The sequence below is a fragment of the Trichechus manatus genome, unplaced genomic scaffold (genome assembly GCF_000243295.1).
Source record: "Trichechus manatus latirostris isolate Lorelei unplaced genomic scaffold, TriManLat1.0 scaffold00106, whole genome shotgun sequence".
NCBI classification, from domain to species: domain Eukaryota; kingdom Metazoa; phylum Chordata; class Mammalia; order Sirenia; family Trichechidae; genus Trichechus; species Trichechus manatus.
Genome location: NW_004444042.1, coordinates 8,713,499 through 8,732,291, shown reverse-complemented (window position 1 = coordinate 8,732,291; position 18,793 = coordinate 8,713,499). Strand labels below are relative to the sequence as shown.

General features: G+C 53.2%; 1 protein-coding gene across 1 annotated transcript in view; it reads left to right on the top strand.

Annotated features, from left to right (window-relative positions):
• Positions 1-11,461: 11,461 nt before the first annotated feature.
• LOC111821796 (cadherin-23-like) overlaps positions 11,462-18,793 on the top strand; it is a 24,252-nt gene continuing 16,920 nt past the window's right edge. Inside the window, exons 1-6 of the mRNA XM_023737724.1 lie at positions 11,462-11,531; positions 12,072-12,281; positions 12,879-12,986; positions 14,415-14,517; positions 15,666-15,791; positions 16,549-16,752. Coding sequence (XP_023593492.1) covers positions 12,072-12,281; positions 12,879-12,986; positions 14,415-14,517; positions 15,666-15,791; positions 16,549-16,752 — 751 coding nt within the window. The 5' untranslated portion in view covers positions 11,462-11,531. The remainder of the gene's footprint in view (positions 11,532-12,071; positions 12,282-12,878; positions 12,987-14,414; positions 14,518-15,665; positions 15,792-16,548; positions 16,753-18,793) is intronic.

Below are 18,793 nucleotides of genomic sequence, written 5' to 3'. Positions count from 1 at the left end.
TCTTTATAAACTGTGTTATGCCAATTGAGCTAGATGTTCCCCGAGACCATGGTCCCCACAGCCCCCCGCCCAGCAATTCAGTCCCTCAGGGAGTTTGGAAGTGTCTACGGAGCTTCCACGACCTTTCCTTGTACAAGTTGTGCTGGTTTCCCCAGTAATGTGTACTGTCTTAGCCTTCACCACAGACTTACAAGCTTTTGAGACCCCCGATGCTACTCACCAAAGCAGAATGTAGAACATGTTCTTTATAAACTGTGTCATGCCATTTGAGCTAGATGTTCCCCGGGACCATGGTCCCCACAGCTCTCAGCCCAGAAACTTGGTCCCTCAGGGAGTTTGTATGAGTCTATGGAGCTTCCATTAACTTAGTACCATTTCTAATGATCATAGTTTGTGTCTGACCTCACCCACCAGCCTTTGAGTTTTCTGGGGCAAGGACTTTTACCCTATACCACTCAACTCAGCCCAGGGCCTGGTATATGATAAATGCTGAAAGGAATGAATGGATGAATGAATAAATGAAATCTGACCTTTGTAAAGAGCTAGTCAAGTTGGGGGAGGCTTGGCTGTAAGATTCAGAACCTGGGCGGGCCCAGGGACACCCTGTGCGCACACACACACCACACTGAACAGGTGCAGGCTTACGCACAGCTCGGCACATCCTACACAGAGACACACGTGTGTCAGCATTTGTTAGTGTGCCTGTAGGATATCATCCCAGCTCCTCTCCCTCACGGGGCCCCAGATTTACCTCCCACTTTATACCAACTCTCCATCCCTGGTGCCTCGGTGTCTGCAGAACACACTCCTGCATTTTCACCTCTGCTCTTGTGCCCCTACCCAGCCTGTCAGCGTCACTGAGGAGGTCTCTCCTCTCCTCTTGTCTAAATTCTTCTCATCCTTCAGGGCTCAGGTCAAGTTCTTTCCCCTTCACAAGTGTTCTGGCTCTCCCCTGACCCCCTCCAGTCCTTGCACCCCCATCCAGCTGTCACACCAAGCCTAGGGTTACCAACCTGGCGAAGAGCCTGGGCTCGTCTACCCTCCCAAGCTAGACTGTGAGCTGTGAGGGATCAGGGCCTTTTCCTGATGTTCGGAGTCCCTGGCACAAAGCTGGGCATGGAGAGGGTATCTAATGCACTCTTGAAAAATAAACCGTTGCCATTGAGTCGATTCCGACTCATAGCACCTCTGTAGGACAGAGTAGAACTGCCCCATAGGGTTTCCAAGGAGTGGCTGGTAGATTCGAACTGCCGACCTTTTGGTTAGCAGCCGTAGCTCTTACCCACTGCCCCACCAGAGCTCCAATGCACCCTTAGCTGGATGGCAAACTAATGAATACATGGATGAGTGAGGAATGATTGCCTGGATGGAGGAGCAGAGGTGGCCGTGGCTGGGGCCAGGGCTCAGGGAGAGGAAAGGGCCCAGCCATTTTACCTAGCTTATGGCAGCCTGGCTGAAGCCCCCAGGGGCTTTGTTGGCCCTTTAAGGACCCTGAGCTCAGGCAACCCCCAGGCTGAAGGAAGAGAACAGTCGGAGTCCAGCTGCATCAGGAATCAGGGGAATGAGGCTGAATGGGAACCTGGAATTCTGGATGCCCCGTGGGTGGCCTGATTCAGGTCACGGGTTCCCTGGGAGCTCTTAAGGATGTCCTCCCTGCCTTCGCTCCTGGGGCGGGAGAAAGCCACAACAGAGGTGACCTTGTGTAAGCTCAGCCCCCCAAGAGCCAGGGAAACCCAATGGGATGGCCGGTGGGACAAACCTCAGATCCTTGGGCATAGCCCTGACCTTGTAACCCCACCTGGGAGATGGCAGGAGCCTTCCTGCTGCCTCAGTGTGCGCTTTCTCTCACCTAGAGAAGGTGCAAAGCTGGCACTGAAACCAGGTGGCCACTGGGCTTTCTTGCCACCTCAGCTGTCCTCTGGCCTGTCCCGGGTCACCGAGGAGGACCATAGAGCACCTCTCCCCTCTCCCCCAGCCCCTTCCTGGCCTGGCCTTGCCCAGACCACCCTTGAAACCAGATTCCTTCTACCCCGGGGCCTAGTAGGTAGGTGCTGAGAGCCTGGGACTGGGGGGAAGGGAGGAGCTACCCAGCCAAGCCCTTCCCCGGGGGGTGCTAGAGCAACCGAGCCCGGCCCAGCCTCCCTCCCACTTCCTTCCTCCCATCGCACTACCCTCCCCTGAGCCTCCTGGGGTTGCATAAGGGTGAGATGCAGGCATCTGTGAGGGGTGGAGGGATTACTCAAGGTGAGGGCATGCCCCAGAAACCTCAAGCCCTGTTTCCTCAATGCCAGGGTAGGGCAGGAGGGGCCAGCTGAGACAGCTTTTTGGGACACTGACTTCCTCCTCGCTGTAGAAGCCAGAGGAGGTTAGACCCACCTTCCCCCACCCAAGCCCAGGACTGGCCTCAGAGCAGGAGGGGCTGCGTGGGTGGCTCTACGAGACATCGCCCCCACTACACACACAGCCTGCACAATGGTTAGATCCACTTCCAGAGAGTCTGAGAGGTGCATTTGGGAAAGTGGGACATGTCAGCACCCCTGCCCTCCCCTGAGAGGCTGGAATCCAACCCCTTCCCTGTAGCCCCAAGCTCTTGCTGGCAGAGGGGGAGCTCAGGGGCACTCAGTGCTGGGCTTCCATAGGGGTGAGAGCTCACGCAGAGCCGCGCAGAGCTATCAGGTAAGTACTCAGATATTTGAGGGCTCCTACCACTGTTTGATGGAGCCCTGGCCACACAGTGGTTAAGAGCTACAGCGTGCTACGGCAGCTAACCAAAAAGGTCAGCAGTTTGAATCCACCAGCCGCTTCTTGGAAACCCTATGGGGCAACTCTGCCCTGTCCTGTTGGGTCGCTATGAGTCGGAATTGACTTGACGGCAATCGGTTTGGTTTGGTTTGGTTTGGGTACCACTATTTGTGTGTGTGTGTGTGTGTGTGTGTGTGAAATACATATATAACAAAACATTTGCCAATTCAACAATTTTTACATGTATAATTCAGTAATATTGATTACATTCTTCATGTTGTACAACCATTATCACTGTTGTTTTCCAAATCATTCACCACCATTAACAGAAACTCAGTGCCCCCTAAGCAAACCCCTCCTCCCCCACCCCCCTCTCACCACTGGTAACCACTAATAAACTTCAGTTTCGATATATTTGCCTATTTCATATATGTGAGATCATGCCCCCACACTATTTTTAATGAGAACAGCCACTAATACATTATGGAGAAGGATATAAACTCCATATGTGATTGCAAAGGTAACATGAGAGATTTCAAAGACATTTCATTCTTGAGACTGATACTTCACATTATTCCCCGTGACTCAGTGCAAGCTCCCTCTCCAATCTTTGGGGGGAAAGTTTGAGAAAAGTTAAAATAATGCATTTCTTCTCCCTGAGTGTTAGAATTCTAATAAAGATTCAGCGAGACTCTCAGACCCAAAGGAATGCCTCCCCTATGGTGGATTTTAGTCCACGCGACTAATGACGAGAGACCAGAACCCCAGAACGTCTGAACTAGGAGAGACTCTAGAGATCAAGTCAAGTCCTTTATTTAACAGACAGAAAAGGCCCAGTGAGGGGAAGTGGCCTGTTCAAGGTCACACCGCTCCATTTCAAGGCTGCCAACCCAACCTGCTTTGAAAACAGTTTTCAGCAACCACCCAACACACCTCCCAAAGAGCCAGGACTCCAGCTCAGAGGAATCATCGCCTTTCCAGGGGCACTGCCAGCCTCCCTGGGTCCAGACCCCTTGTCCGTCTGTCTGTCCCTGCAGAGGTGGCCCCAGAGCTAATCAGGCCCAAGGAAAAAGTTGCACACAAGTTGTCTGCATTTGACTTTTTGTATCACCTGTCTTCTAGTCCCAGCCTTGGCAACAGCCTAGTCACATTCTCTCTACGCAGACATCCTTGCAGTTGTTATAGCCTTATTATTTTATCATTAGTCTTCTCTATTAGTTTCTGAGGGCTGTCATAACAAAGTACCACAATCTGGGTGGCTTAAAACAGCAGAAATGTATTCTCTCACAGTTCCAGAAGCTAGAAGTCCCAAATCAAGGTGTCGGCAGGGTTAGTTCCTTCTAGAAGCTCTGAGGGACAATCTACTCCATGCCTCTCTCCTAGCTTCTGGTGGTCGCAGCAATCATTGGTGCTCCTGGACTTGCAGCTGCATCTGCCTCCATCGTCACATGGTGTTCTCCCTGTGTGTCTCTGTGTCTTCACGTGGTCTTTTCCTTGTTGTCTCTGTCTTCATGTGGCTTTTTCCCTATGTGTCTCTGTGTCTTCGCGGGGTATTCTCCCTGGGTGTCTCTGTGTCTTCACGGGGTATTCTCCCTGTGTGTCTCTGTCTTCAGGTGGTCTTTTCCTTGTGTGTCTCTGTCTTCAGGTGGTCTTTTCCCTGTGTGTCTCTGTCTTCAGGTGGTCTTGTCCCTGTGTGTCTCTGTGTCTTCACGTGGTCTTTTCCTTGTGTGTCTCTGTCTTCACGTGGTTTTTTCCCTGTGTGTCTCTGTGTCTTCACAGGACATTCTCCCTGTGTGTCTCTGTCTCTTCACGTGGTCTTTTCCCTGGGTGTCTCTGTGTCTTCATGGGACATTCTCCCTGTGTCTCTGTCTTCACGTGGTCTTTTCCCTGTGTGTCTCCGTGTCTTCACATCTTCTTTTTACAAGGACACCAGTCATTTGATTTAGGGCCCACTCTAACCCAGTATGACCTCATCTTAACTAATTACAAATAAGGTCACATCCTGAGGTTCTGGTGGATGTGAATTTTTGGGAGGACACTGTTCAACCCAGTATAGTCACTAATTGTGGTCTGGATTTTTCAAGGTCCTGGCAGGAAACAGCACACTCAGGGCTCAACTGGAAAGTTTGATGGAGGGACTGTTGACAGAGGGGTGATGAAGCACCAGGACATAGCAACTGCAGGAAGCCATTGCCACCTCCAAGTCCAAAGGGGCAAGAAGAGGAGATGATGTCCCTGGAGCTCAGTGAGAGCTGGAGCAATGACAGAGGGACCTCCTTACAGGAAAACTGAGCCACTGGCAGAACTGCAGTGAGGGAAGGAGGGAGTGTGGGCCATAAGCCCCCACCACTCTCTCGTCCCTCGTCCTGTTTTCTGCCAGGACCTCCTATTGGCCAAACCCATTGGGAAGCCAGACAGAAGGGAGCCCAGGTGAGGCAGTCCAAAGGAAACATCCTCCCAAGTGGAGAAAGGTGGAGAATAGAGGATGCCAGGGAGAGGGTCGGAGAATACCAGTGCATGGCTAATTTCCTTGTGAGGGGGACGTTGGTGGTTCAGTGGTAGAATTCTCACCTTACACGTGGGAGACCTGGGTTTGATTCCTGGCCAGTGCACCTCATGCGCAGCCACTACCTGTTAGTGGAGGCTTGCGTGTTAACTATGATGCTGAACAGGTTTCAGCAGAGCTCCCAGACTAAGATGGACTAGGAAAAAAGGCCTGGTGATCTACTTCCAAAAACCAGCCAGTGAAAACTCTGTGGATCACAACAGTTTGATCCCCAACTGATCATGCAGATGGAACAGGACCGGGCAATGCTTTGTTCCATTGTGCATGAGGCCGCCGTGAGTCAGGGGCTGACTTGATGACAGCCAACAACAACAATTCTGCTTGTAAAGTGCCACATTAGTCATTACTATTGGTTCTGGAGTGCTGATCACTAAGTTCTGACTGGTGGGAATTCCTTGTGGTCTGATTGGCTCAAGTGTCAGCCAGAGATGGTCAATCACAGGTGTGCATGTGGCAGAAACTGTTCTTGCAATGAAGTCGTGTTTGTGAGTTTACTTTTTCACAGCTCGTGAAAAATCCCCAAATCCAATGTCTTCCCCCTTAAAAATGCCGAAAACATGTATTTCTTCCATCTATATGAACAGTGAGTGAAGTTTAAATATTGTGTTGGGCTTAAGTGTTCCATTCTTGCCTCATGTGGTCTGGCAGGAAGCCCAGGGTCAGTAAGGCCCTGGACCAGGCAAAGCTGTGGTCTGGGGGTGACTACTGGAGTTCATCTCATATACCAGTTTTAATCACTAGGTCACAGTGCTGAGAAGGACTTCAGCAGTGTTATGATTGATTGGTGATGTCTGCCATGGGCACTAGACAGAGAAGTGGTGGTACTAGTGCCATCCTGGACTTAAGCAGTTACCTAGATTGGTTTCTTAGTGGAACCTCATGTGCTTTCTTTCATTTTTTGTTTTTGTTTTGTTTTATATCTCGGTGGCTTTAAAAAAATGTCATATACTTTCATGGTTCAGTGGTAGAATTCTTGCTTTCCATGTGAGCAACCTAGGTTTGATTACCGGGTAATACACCTCATGTGTAGCCACTACCCGTCTGTCAGTGGTGGGCTTGCATGTTGCTATGATGTTGAACAGGTTTCAGTGGAGCTTCCAGACTAAGATGGACTAGGAAGAAAGGCCTGGTGATCTACTTCCAAAAATCAGCCAATGAAAACCCTATAGTTCACAACAGAACATTGTCCAGGCAACGTCTCATTCCACTGAGTATGGGGTCACCATGAGTCAGGGGTCAACTCAACTAAGATAACAGCAACATATGCTTTCTCCTCCACCAGCCTGTGACTTCCCTCCCTCTCATTCTTTCTGAGGTGGGGTCACACTGAGTGAGTTCAGCCTAGGAGAATATCCAGCTAGCTCCACCTCAACCCCTCTAGCCACCTGACCAAGGAACCTGACCCTGCTCTTCTCCACAGGCCACCACCCATGTGTATGTGACCATTGTGGACGAGAATGATAACGCACCTGTGTTCCAGCAGCCCCACTATGAGGTGCTGCTGGATGAGGGCCCGGACACTATCAATGCCAGCCTCATCACCATCCAGGCGCTGGACCTGGACGAGGGGCCCAATGGCACGGTGACCTACACCATTGTGTCAGGCAACATCATCAACACCTTCCGCATCAACAGACAAACGGTCAGCAGCTGATGGCAGGGTCCAGGAGGAGGGGCACGGATTGGTGGAGAGCCCAGTGACATCATGGGAGGTGGGGAGAGAAGATGGAGTCTGGAAAGAAACTTGGGGGGCAGCTAGTGCTGGGAGAATGAAAAGCTCAGGTAGGGTGGGGTCTGGTCTAGAGGGCAACGGGGGTTCACCACCATGGCCAGGAGGTCAGGGCCTAGTTCCTAGGGTGGTCAGAGGGTACCCCATGAAGGAGCTGATTCCCAGGGTGCTCAGACCCACCATTCATTGATCTACTCTTCCTCTCTGTCCCCACCCAGGGTGTTATCAGTGCCACGAAGGAACTGGACTACGAGATCAGCCATGGCCGCTACACCCTGATCGTCAGCGCCACAGACCAGTGCCCCATCTTGTCCCACCGCCTCACCTCCACCACCACGGTGGGTGGAGGGGAACACACCCCCACTTAAGGGTGGGGAGAGGACTGCACCCAGAAAATTCCACAGCAGGAGGAAGAAAGATTGAGTGTCCAGGGGAAATGCCTAAATCTAAGAGCCCTGCCCTAGTCTCAGCAACTCAAACTGGCTGTGTGTATTTGAGGAAGTCACTGAACCACTCTGTGTGGCTACATCTATCAGACAGGTCATGGCACCTGCCTTCCTGACTTCATGGGAAGAGCACAAACTCTGGTTAAACCAGCAGAGGTTCATATCCCTGCTTCTCCACCTCCTAGTGGTGTGTGACCCTAGGCAAGTCGCTTAACCTTCCTGAGCTCCAATTTCCTCATCTGCAAAAGGGGGATAATAAAGCTGCCTTTCAGAGTGTGGGAAAAACAAATAAGACCATGTAAAATGAGCAGAATACAGTGATAACTAGAAGTTCATAGCATTATTATTAATATGATTAGCATGTTCATTAAAAGTCTTTGACAATAATAACTCTTCCACATGCATAGCTTAAAAGGCCCTTCCACTTCCATCATCCCTTAGGATTCTTGCATTAGCCTCAGAAGGCAGGATTATTGGGTCCAGTTTACAGTGCGGGAGCTGAGGCCAGCGAGGGGCTAGGCCAGCCCCAGGGCTGGCTGGGACACAACCCCTGGCTAAGCTTGTCCACCACCTCAGGTGCTTGTAAATGTGAATGACATCAATGACAACGTGCCCACCTTCCCCCGGGACTACGAGGGGCCATTTGATGTCACTGAGGGCCAGCCGGGGCCCAGAGTGTGGACATTCCTGGCCCACGACCGGGACTCAGGCCCCAACGGCCAGGTGGAGTACAGCATCGTGGATGGAGACCCCCTGGGTGAGTAGGGCCTGAACTGGGCGGCAGGGGTGGACACGACCCAGAGGGCCTCTCCCCCATCCTACTTAAGAGCAGGACAGGTCTCAAGGGAGGTCTCAAGGCAGTTGGCCCCAGCTTTGTGTGATCTCTCTCTAGGCCTCAGTTTCCTCATCCATAAGATGATGGAAATAATATCCTGCTCACCCTTTCTTCACAGGGATATAGGAGAACACTGTGAAATCTGGGGACAGAGGTTTGTAGCCCTGGAGAAAGTCTTAGACCTCTCTGAGATCTGATAGAAAATACAGAGCTTCTTCCTAGAGGGCAGAGGAAGGTGGGCATTCTCACCACTTGTGAGGAGCACAGCCCAGAGGGCCTGTTTAGCCACACACCACTGGGTGAAGTGACATGCTCAAGGCCACCCAGCTTACAGATTACCCTCCCACCTGCAGCCTGAGCTTAGGGACACATCAAGGGGGGGTGGGCTCTCGCAGCTCCAAGGAGGACATGTAGCCAAAGAACAGATGGGAAGCAGGCCAAGCCCACTGCAGCCTCTCCCGCCAAGCCCAGCCTTCTCAGGACCTGCCAATGTCCCTTCTGGTTAGGCCCACGATTTGGGCTCCTTTCTTACATCCTCAACCTCCTGATAGCTCCCAGTTCCTGCCACTGCCTGGGCTCCCTTTCAGGCTCCCATCATGATACCAAGAGCAGCCCTGCATCTAGCACCCATAAGGTGGACAGGCTTTGTCCATTATCAGCACAACCCTGCCAAGGCAACTCTTGATTAGCCCCATCTTCCAGATGAGAACATCAAGGCTCCGTAACATGCCCAAGGGCACACAGTAGTGAAATTAGGATGCAGACCTGGATATGAAAGAATCTAAGCCTATGCTTTAGCATCCTGTCTCCAGAAGGTGTGGAGTGGGTGGGGAGTTCAGGCCCCAGGCAAGCTGGGGAGGAGGATCATTTGCAATACAAGGTCCTTTGACCTGCCTGCTCCCCTCGAGTTGACATTGTGTCCAGTCTAGCCTGGGTCCAGCGCCCCCATCCCCTGAGCCTTTCTTCTCTGAGCCTTCAGGAACCCCTTCCCTTCCTTCAAGGAGTGGGGGTGGGGTCTTCCCTGGCTTTGTAGAGAGGGCAGGAGGCCATCTGTGAGCACTTGGCCAGGAACTGAGACAGGGCTCAGAAACCCCTAGGAAGGGAATCCCCAGTTCTTTGGAGACCTTGGAGTACCAGGCTCAGGAAATTCTGCTTCAGGCCACTTCCACCCCTCCAGACAGGGCCAAATGTGTGGGGGCCGAGGAGGGGCTGAGGGCGGAAGGGCCAGTGGGAAGCCCCAGCTGCAGGTGGCGCTTGTCGGGCCATTTGTAAATCAAAGCAGTAGGAGCTGGGTGTTGGGAATGGTGGGGTGGGATGTGAAGAAGCAGGCAGAGAAAACCTGGGGAGCTTGGGCCTTTGTAATTTCCCTGCCCTGGTGCTGTGTGCCCTTGGACAAGTGAATACCCCACTCTGGGCCTCATATCCCCACTTGTCAAAGTAACTTCCTCCCAGTTCCCGGGGCAGAGCAAAAAGGCCACCCCTCTTCCTCAGGCTCTCCCCACTCCCTGCTCACCTTCCCTTCCTTTTCTTCTTGCCAGAACCTCACCCCGTCTAATGTCACCACTCCAACCGGGCTCCCACTTGCCCCCCAGCTCCCTTTCCATCTGCCCCTCGCCCTCCAACCCCTCCTTTTTCTCACCCCTCCCTTCCTCCCGCACCTCCTGCCCTGGTCAACTCTGAGTGGTGTGGTCTGGAAAGACGACAAGCCCATGGGGTGCAGTGGGCCAAGACCCAGAGCCCTGGGTTCAAATCCTGTTCTTTCATTAACTTGCTGTGGGAGCTTGGATAAGTCACTACCTTTCTCTGGACCCGTTTCATTTTCCAAAGGATTATCTTTGAGGTCCCTTCCAACTCAGAGTCTGAGAATCGAGTTTCTTGTTCTCAGACATTCTCAGACATCTGGCCACTCAGCCAGGCCAGGACAAGGGCTGAGCCAAAGGGCCAGCTGAAGGTTCTTCCAAACAGTCAGGGAAAGGAAGTCAGGGCCGACTAGGGCTAAGGGACCACCACAGCCTGGGAGAGCCCTCTCACTCCACCTGGGATGCATGGAGGGCAGTGGGGGCTTACCTCTCCTACTCTGTCCTGCCCCGGTGCCTGCCTTCACCATTAGCAAGACATTCCTTTTTGTTAAGCTTTGCCCTGCTCCAATATCCTTTTTTTTTTTCAAACGAGACGTGGTATCTAGGAGGGATCACACATTAAAAAGTTCCTGAGACCTTCAATAATCCATTTCTGATCAATGGGGATTAGAAAGAGGGTGTTGTTGTTGTTGTTAAGTGCTGTTGAATTGATTTTGACTCATAGCAACCCTATGTGTGTCAGAGTAGAACTGCCCAGTAGGGTTTTCTAGGCTGTAATCTTTATGGAAGCAAATCACCAGGTCTTTCTTTCGCAGAGTTGATGGGTGGGTTCGAACTGCCAACCTTTCAGTTAGCAACCGAGCATTTAACTGGTGTGCCACCATGGCTCCTTAGAAAGAAGGTACTTGTGTAGAAAGCAAGAAAAAAAGAAGTTGGCATCAAGTAGACTTCAACTCATGGTGACCCTATGTGTGTCAGAGTAGAACTGTGCTCCCTAGGGTTTTCAGTGACTGATTTTTCAGAAACAGGTTGCCAGGCCTTTCTTCCAAGGTGCTTCTGAGTGGACTCGAACTGCCAACCTTTTGGTTAGCAGCAAAATGCTCAACTGTTTGTGCCATCCAGGGACTGTAGAAAGAAAGCCCTCACTTTTTCAACTTAACCCTCTTAACCAGGGTTAGTCCCTGGCCTGCCCATTGTACAGATAGGAAGAAGTGACCCTGTCTGTCCTACAGATGGGGAGACCAGGCCCAGAAAGGAACCAATTGGTCTGGCATCACAGGCACATGAGGGGTGTAAGCGGCCCATGCCCACCTGCACCCCTGGCAGTTACCTGTTCCTCTCACCTCTGCACTTCCCAGCCCTTGGCAGGTCCCATGAGGATCGAAGCTGGGGGCCCACTCTTGGAGAGTAGGGCTTGCTAGAGGGAGCAGGAAAAGGCCTGGGCTCTCCATAGCTCCTGGCCGTGCCTGTTAACTCTTGCCTCTTCTGGGCATACCCAGGGGAGTTTCTCATCTCTCCTGTAGAGGGGGTGCTGCGGGTCCGGAAGGATGTGGAACTGGACCGGGAGACCATTGCCTTCTACAACCTGACCATCTGTGCCCGCGACAGGGGCGTGCCCCCGCTCAGCTCCACGGTGAGCCTGGGGGCCCCCTTCCACTGGCTTTACCCCACCACCTCCTGCACACTCTAGAGAGACTCCACTGACAGCCAGGACACGTCTTCATCTGTAAACACAGCTACCCTCCTGGCAGACCTTAGCACCCTTAGCAGACCCCCGAGTCCTCTCAGGGCTCACCATTAGTGTGCTCCTCACCATCCCCCACAGCCGAGCCTCTGCACCCAGCCCCTGCCCAGCCGCTGTCCTTCCGTATCCCTCCCTCTCCCCCGACTCCCCCCTTTGACCTTTCCTGCTTCCCTCTTTTGCCTTTTTAATTATCCTTTTCTTCCTCTTCCTCTTTCTTCTCCACCACCAACTCCACCTTCTGCTCCTCCATTACCACACCTCTGCTGTCCTGCTCCATCTTTTCCGTCATCTCCTCTCCTCTGCCGCCATGTCCACCATCACTTTCTCTTCCTCTCCCTTCTTCTCCCACCACCCTCTCTCCCCCGACCTCCCTTTTCTTCTTGTCCTGCTCCTGCACCACCTCCTCTCCCCTCCTCCCCTGGCCTCCAGATGCTGGTGGGGATCCAGGTGCTGGACATCAATGACAATGACCCCGTGCTGCTGAACCTGCCCATGAACATCACCATCAGTGAGAACACCCCCGTCTCCAGCTCTGTCGCCCACATCCTGGCCAGTGATGCTGACAGTGGCTGCAACGCGCTGCTCACCTTCAACATCACTGCTGGCAACCGCGAGCAGGCCTTCTTCATCAGTGCCACGGTACAGCCAAGCCTGACCCGGGAAGGCCCACCAGGGTGTCCCTACCAAAGAGGACCCTTCCCTAGGGCCTTAGTTTCTACTGCTGCTGCCTGGGCTCCTTCTGTTTCAGTCTCTCATCAGGCCTTCTCCTTCCACTGGGATGAGGGAATCTCTAGAGGAAGCATGGAATCTTGGATTCCCCAGCTGAGCCATCTCTGGGGTCCACCTAGAGCCAGCCCTGCCTCCCTCTCATCCCTGAGGCTTATCATGTGCAGAGGTGGTGCCAGGGCCTCTAGTCCACCTGATTGGTCCGTACCAAGATGCACCAGGAAGTCCCCACTTGGCCTCTTGGAATGTGACCAGGCTGCCCCACCACGGGGTCATCAGAGGGTCCATCCCTTTGAGGCAGCAAGACCTGAGCATCGGAGGGTCACTGCGCCCTGGCAAGACCCTGCAGGTCTAGGCCAGACTTGGCCTTCTAGACTGTATCTTTGGTGATTTAGGGAGGGAATTTACAGCCATCCCCAGAGCTGCAGGCAGAGCAGGGGGGCGTTTGTGGGTTAGAGCCCAGTGTTGGGAAGAGATCACTACTCAGCTCACCAGCCCTCCACATCCCAGACAGGGATCATCACCGTGAACCGGCCCCTGGACCGTGAGCGGATCCCAGAGTACAAGCTGACCATCTCTGTGAAGGACAACCCGGAGAACCCACGCATAGCCAGGAGGGTGAGACTGGAGGCCCGGGTGGGAGCAGGGGTGGGTGTTGGCAAACAGAGAGATACAACATCTCCCCTCCAGGAGACAGCATGGCCCCGGAGTTAAATGCACAGGTTTTGGCGTCAGCCAAGTGCTGGATTCAAATCCCAGTGCTGCCTGTCATAGGCGTATGGCTTTGGCAGGTTAATTTCTCTCGGCGTTCATCTTCTCTCCTGCAAAATGATGATACCACCTACCCCGAAGTTGTGTAGAGGATCGAAGGAGCCAGTATATTTCGAGTATTCAGCACATTACCTGACAGGTGGCAAACACTCAATAAATACCAGCTGTTATTTTTCCTCCCTGGGCACACACCACAGCTGTGTGTGCACATGGCATGCACGCACTCACAAACATATTCTCTGAGTCCTGGAAGAACTGGGTTTTCCAGTTGGCTTTCCCCTCAAAAAACAAAGAAGTTGACTCTCTTTACTAAGAGGCGGTAGATGCTGCACAGCAAACAGCCCCTTTGGAGGTGGGGGTCTCTCTCACCAGCCCATGAGGTCTGGAGCAGAGCCCTGGCCGGGACTCCCTGGCCCTGGGCTTAGCTCAGCTCTGCTCCTGACTAACAAGCCACTGCCCTTCCTGGGCCTCAGTTTCCCCATCTATCTAGCCAGTGGAGCCTTCCAGCTGCAGGTACTCATCAGCCACCTGCCCCTCTTGTTCTGTGCTCCTCTGCCTTCCCTCCTTCTCTCGCTTCCTACCTCCCCCTTTCTCTCCTCCTTGCCCTCATTTGTTCCCTCGTCCGCCGGTGCTTTAGGAGGGGCCTGGGTTATCCTGGGAAGAAGCAGCATTAAGAAGTGGGAATTGGGAGACTTGGGTTCTAGTCCCCACTCAGCTGCTAACTCATCCTGTGGCTTCGAGGGGTCACATCCCCTCTCTGGGCCTTGGTTTCCTCAGTTCTGAAATGGAGATGGTTCCCAGGGGTCCTGAGAATCCCAAGAGACAGGAATGCAAATGCGGTTTGAAAGGTATAAAGTGTGGCAGGGGGTGAGGGTTTGAGTGAGCTCTGATCCGGCATCAGGCAGGCCTTTAGGTGTCAAAAACAAGACTCATCTTCCTGCCTGAAACCCATCCTTAACAAGATGGGACACGATTAAATACCTTTCACGCCCACTGTCTCCTGTGAACTTCACAATATGCCCATGAAGGAGTTAACATCCCCATTTGCCAGACTGGAAAACTGAGGCCCAGACAGGGGAAATGACTTGTCCAAAGCCACCCAGTGAGCTGCTAGCAGAGCAGGGGCTTGAACCCAGGTCTGTGGACCCCTGGTTTGGGCTTTTTAATCATCTACCTCTGTGCCCTAAACCCCCCACCAACCTCCTAGCCCCACTCCTACTCTGGTGCTTTGCTTGAATATGGCCTACAACCTGCCCTGTACCCTGCCCCCCACAGGATTTTGACTTTCTGCTGATCTTCCTTTCGGATGAGAATGACAACCACCCCCTCTTTACTGAGAGCACCTACCAGGCTGAGGTGATGGAGAACTCTCCCGCTGGTAGGTGCTGGGCCCACTTGGGAACCCCTGCCACTGCCAGGCACCACTGGGACCTCGGATACCTGAGGACCCATCTCCTGCCCGATGGGGGCCCTGCTGAGGCCTGGCTGGGGAGGCCTGAACACAGACCCTGACAGGTGTGGGAGGGCACAGGAGGGAAGATAGGGGCACAGCACTGAGGGGCTGGTTGGCCAGGCCGCCAGGCTTCTTAGAAAGGCTTCTGGTTGGAAGAGATAGCTAGCTGTGGTCATGAGTCCCCAGTGTGGTCTGAGAGCACTGCCCCCTCCAGAGGGCGTTTAAGGTGTGAGGATTGGCTGTAATCAGAGGTGAGGGTCAGGCCCTGAGTAGATCAGCATGACCCTTTCCTCATACCCCCATTCAAAGGAACAAAGTCCCCAGAGGCGATGCCCCCACTCCTCCAGCCTCCTCTCCCTGAAGCTCAAATGCCGAGTCAGAGACGAGCTGAAACACTTCTAGTCTCTTGCTGGGCGTCAGCGTGCACTTGATTCTTCAGCCTCGCCTGTGTGTATGCTCGCACACGTGCCATTGTGTCTGTATCTGGCACATGTGTGAGCTTACCCACGTGCAGACGTACGTAGGCATGGGTGCCTACACCATGCACTCACGCTTGCAAATATGCACACCTGCAGAGGCAGACACACCCACGACCAGGTGAATCACCTTATGAGTGTTCCCACGTGTGTGCGCACACTATATTCCTAGTCAGGTATAGGAACTCCTGTGCATAGAGCATTGGGCACACATGTGTAGGCAGACTGGGCTGTGTGTGCAAACCCAGGCAGGGCCCGCACACGGGAAGGTGATGTCAGGGAGCCCCCAGACCCTCCCAGGAGTGGCCAGCCTCAAAGGCTGCTGGGAAGGCAGGCAGGGCTCAGGGCGGGCCCAAGGGCTTGCTCACCGCTGTTGTGTTTTTTCCCCAGCAGGGCTTTGAGGCCGCTCCCCAGGCATCTGCGTTCAGTCTGCCAAGGCTGCCGCAGCCCCTTCCCACCCCCGGGACCTCCCCTCCTCCCTCTCCCCTCCACTCTCCCCTCTCATCCATCATCAGCCATGGTTCACCGGGAAGGGCAGGGAGGGGGGAGGGCCGGGGCCGGGTCGGCCCTGCAGTGACCCTTCTCCCCTTGGCCCAGGGACCCCTATCACAGTGCTCAATGGGCCCATCCTGGCCCTGGATGCGGACCAGGATATCTATGCCGTGGTGACCTACCAACTGCTGGGTGCCCAGAGTGGCCTCTTTGACATCAACAACAGCACTGGTGAGGCCTCCTCTGCCACCACCACCTGCCACCACCCCTACCTGGCTTGAGTCTCCCCTGCTAGGGTGGGTGTGGCCCCACTGCAAGAGCTGGGGCTTGCCTTCTTAGTGCTGGATCCCGAACCCTCTTTCTCCAGCCCAGAGCCCCCATGTAGCAGCTGGATTAGCCCTCCCCCCAGGGGGGTTGTAACAGGCAGAAGGACTCAGGAAGAGGTTTGGAAATGACAGGCGGGACCCACTGGTGCACACATTCTCAGACTAGGCAGGCCCACTGCACTCCCTCCATCTCCCACTGAACATGCTCAGGCACCCACCCCCCCAGCATCGGTCAGAAGTACTCAAAGCAGCTCTCCTGTCCTCACACCAGCCCCAAAGCTCCCAGAGACCAGGTCACATCAGTCTGGTCCTGGCCAGGAGGGTGATTTGGCAACAGGGAGGGACACACAACTCAGTGGGGCAGGCAGTCCTCCACCCTGCTCACTCATCCCAGGCAGGGCTCTTGAGGACTGCAGAGGGCACCCAGGGAGGAAAACCACGGGTCACACAGCCTGGCACATAGTAGCTGCACACTCAGTATGGGTGGTTGGACCTGTAGGGAAGAGAGACATTGTGTTGACTTGAAGTTTCTCTGCTTCTCTTCACCTGTTTCCCTGCCGTGGCCCCATCTTTCTCTGTCACCTCCTTCTTGGCTCTTTCCCACTCTCCCTATTGCACCCTTTTTCCTTGATACCTCCCTGACTGGTGGCACTGGGTGACAGGCATGGTGACGGTTAGGTCAGGGGTCATCATTGACCGGGAGGCTTTCTCACCTCCCATCCTGGAGTTGCTGCTGCTGGCTGAGGACATCGGGCTGCTCAATGGCACAGCTGCCCTACTGGTCACCATCCTGGATGACAATGACAACCGGCCCACGTTTAGCCCTCATGCCCTCACCGTCCACCTGCTGGAGAACTGCCCACCAGGTAAGCAGGAGGATAGCCCCCCTACCCCTACACAGCCAGCAGGAACTGGTTGGTGGTTGCGGGGACTGGAGACTCACAGGTTGGACGCAGAATTCACCTCCGGTGGGGAGGAGGATGGTCTGCAGGGTGCAGTGGGGAGAGTGCTGGACTGGGAATCAGAGACCTGGCTCTTACCCCACTTCCCTTCTCTGATCCTCAGGGTCTTGTCTTTAAAATGAAATTATTAGGTATGTTCCATCTGTGTTCCTGGATGGTAAGATGGACTATTTTAAAATCAAAATAGGATTGATGTGATTCTCATCAAAATAAAATATGGTTTTAGGGGTAAATTGGATACTAAAAGTTATCTAGAAGAATAAGAAATTTTTGAAAAACAAGTATAATAAGCCAAGTTTGCTTTACCAGATATTAAAACATATCAAATGAATTGCCATCAAGTCGATGCCAACTCATGATGATTCAATGTGTATCAGAGTAAAACTGTGCTCCACAGGGTTTTCAATGGCTGCTTTTTTTTTTGGAAGTAGATCACCAGGCCTTTCTCCTGAGGCATCTCTGGGTGGACTCAAACTGCCAGTATTTTGGGTATCAGCCAAATGTGTTAACTGTTTGCACTATTCAGGGACTTCATTAAAACATAATACAGGCCAAGATGGCAGAGTAGTCAGATGCTTCCAGTGGACCCTCTTACAACAAAGACCTGAAAAAAACAAGTGAATCAATTATATACGACAATCTGGGAGCCCTGAGCCTCAAAGGCAGAGTTGAGGAACCGGACTCAGTGGCAGGGGGAGGGAGACATGGTTCGGAAGCAGCGAGGAGTTGCCAGTCCTACCCCGGCGAGAGCCTGAGCCCTTCAGGCCTGATCAGCTCAGTGGTGATCGGTGAGGCAGGCAAGCAGTGGTGCTTGGGAGGCACATTTTCAGCACTGGGAGAGAACCAGTGCCAGAGAGTCTACACAGCCACCCAGAACCAGTGAGAAGCAGCCCTCGACCAGCGAAAGATAAGTAATTGCGTCTGGCCTACTGCACAGATCAAAAACACCCCCCTTAGGGAAAAACCTCTCTGCTATTTACCTCCCCACTCCCTGCTCTGCACTGGGTCCTGGACTGGCTTCAGCAATTTCCTAGTCCCCTGGGCTGGAAGTAGGATCTGTCACAAGCCCAGAGCCATTCTCCCAGCCTTGGAGAGTGAACAGAATAACGGGAAATAATAAACTGCCAGCTCCCCTAAGCCAGGAACCCAGGGTAGGCACAGCTCCTTTTCCTAGGCACAGGCATAAGGGATCCATGGACTTTGAGTGCCTTTCCCCCTGCATAGACTTGTGTGGGTCCATCTCAACAGCATAGGCCCTCACTACTGCAGTACAACAGGGTATATACCTGATGTCTAACTTCAACTGTTTCAGCTGTGAAGTGGCAGGTTCGTGACATTTGACGCTGCTCTGCCCATTAAGGAGGGTCTTCACCTACCCACATCAGCGGCCTGAGGACTGGTGGCTCCACCCACACCACGTAGCCACCTGCGATAGGGGCCCGTGAATAAGAGGTGTCCCCTAGTCCTTACAGCCAACAGCATTAGGTGCTCCTAGTCCAGCTGCAAAACCCACCCACCTATGCACTCTAGGGAACAGGGATGTGCCTTCCTCCTGGACACTCGGGGGTGGCCTTGAGCCCCCTGCCTTGTTCGGAGTGTGTCCCCCTACTGCAGCCAGATGCCTGTGCCTACACCAATCACCCATGCCTGTCTAGGGCTGTGAGAGTTTATACCACACACTTGGTGGCTATCCACCTGGGCACCTGAGCTGAATCCATACAGAAGGAGTGGGCGGACTCCTGAGCTCACATACCTAGTAAGTAGAGCTTCAAAGTTGCCAATAATCAAACTAGCTCATACAAGCAGCCTATTTGGGCATATCAAAACAAAACAAGAAGCTAGGACACAGTAAGCAAACATAAAATAAATCAATATAATAACTTATTGACGGCTCAGAGACAACAGTCAATATCAAATCATATAAAGAGGCAATCCATGATGGCTC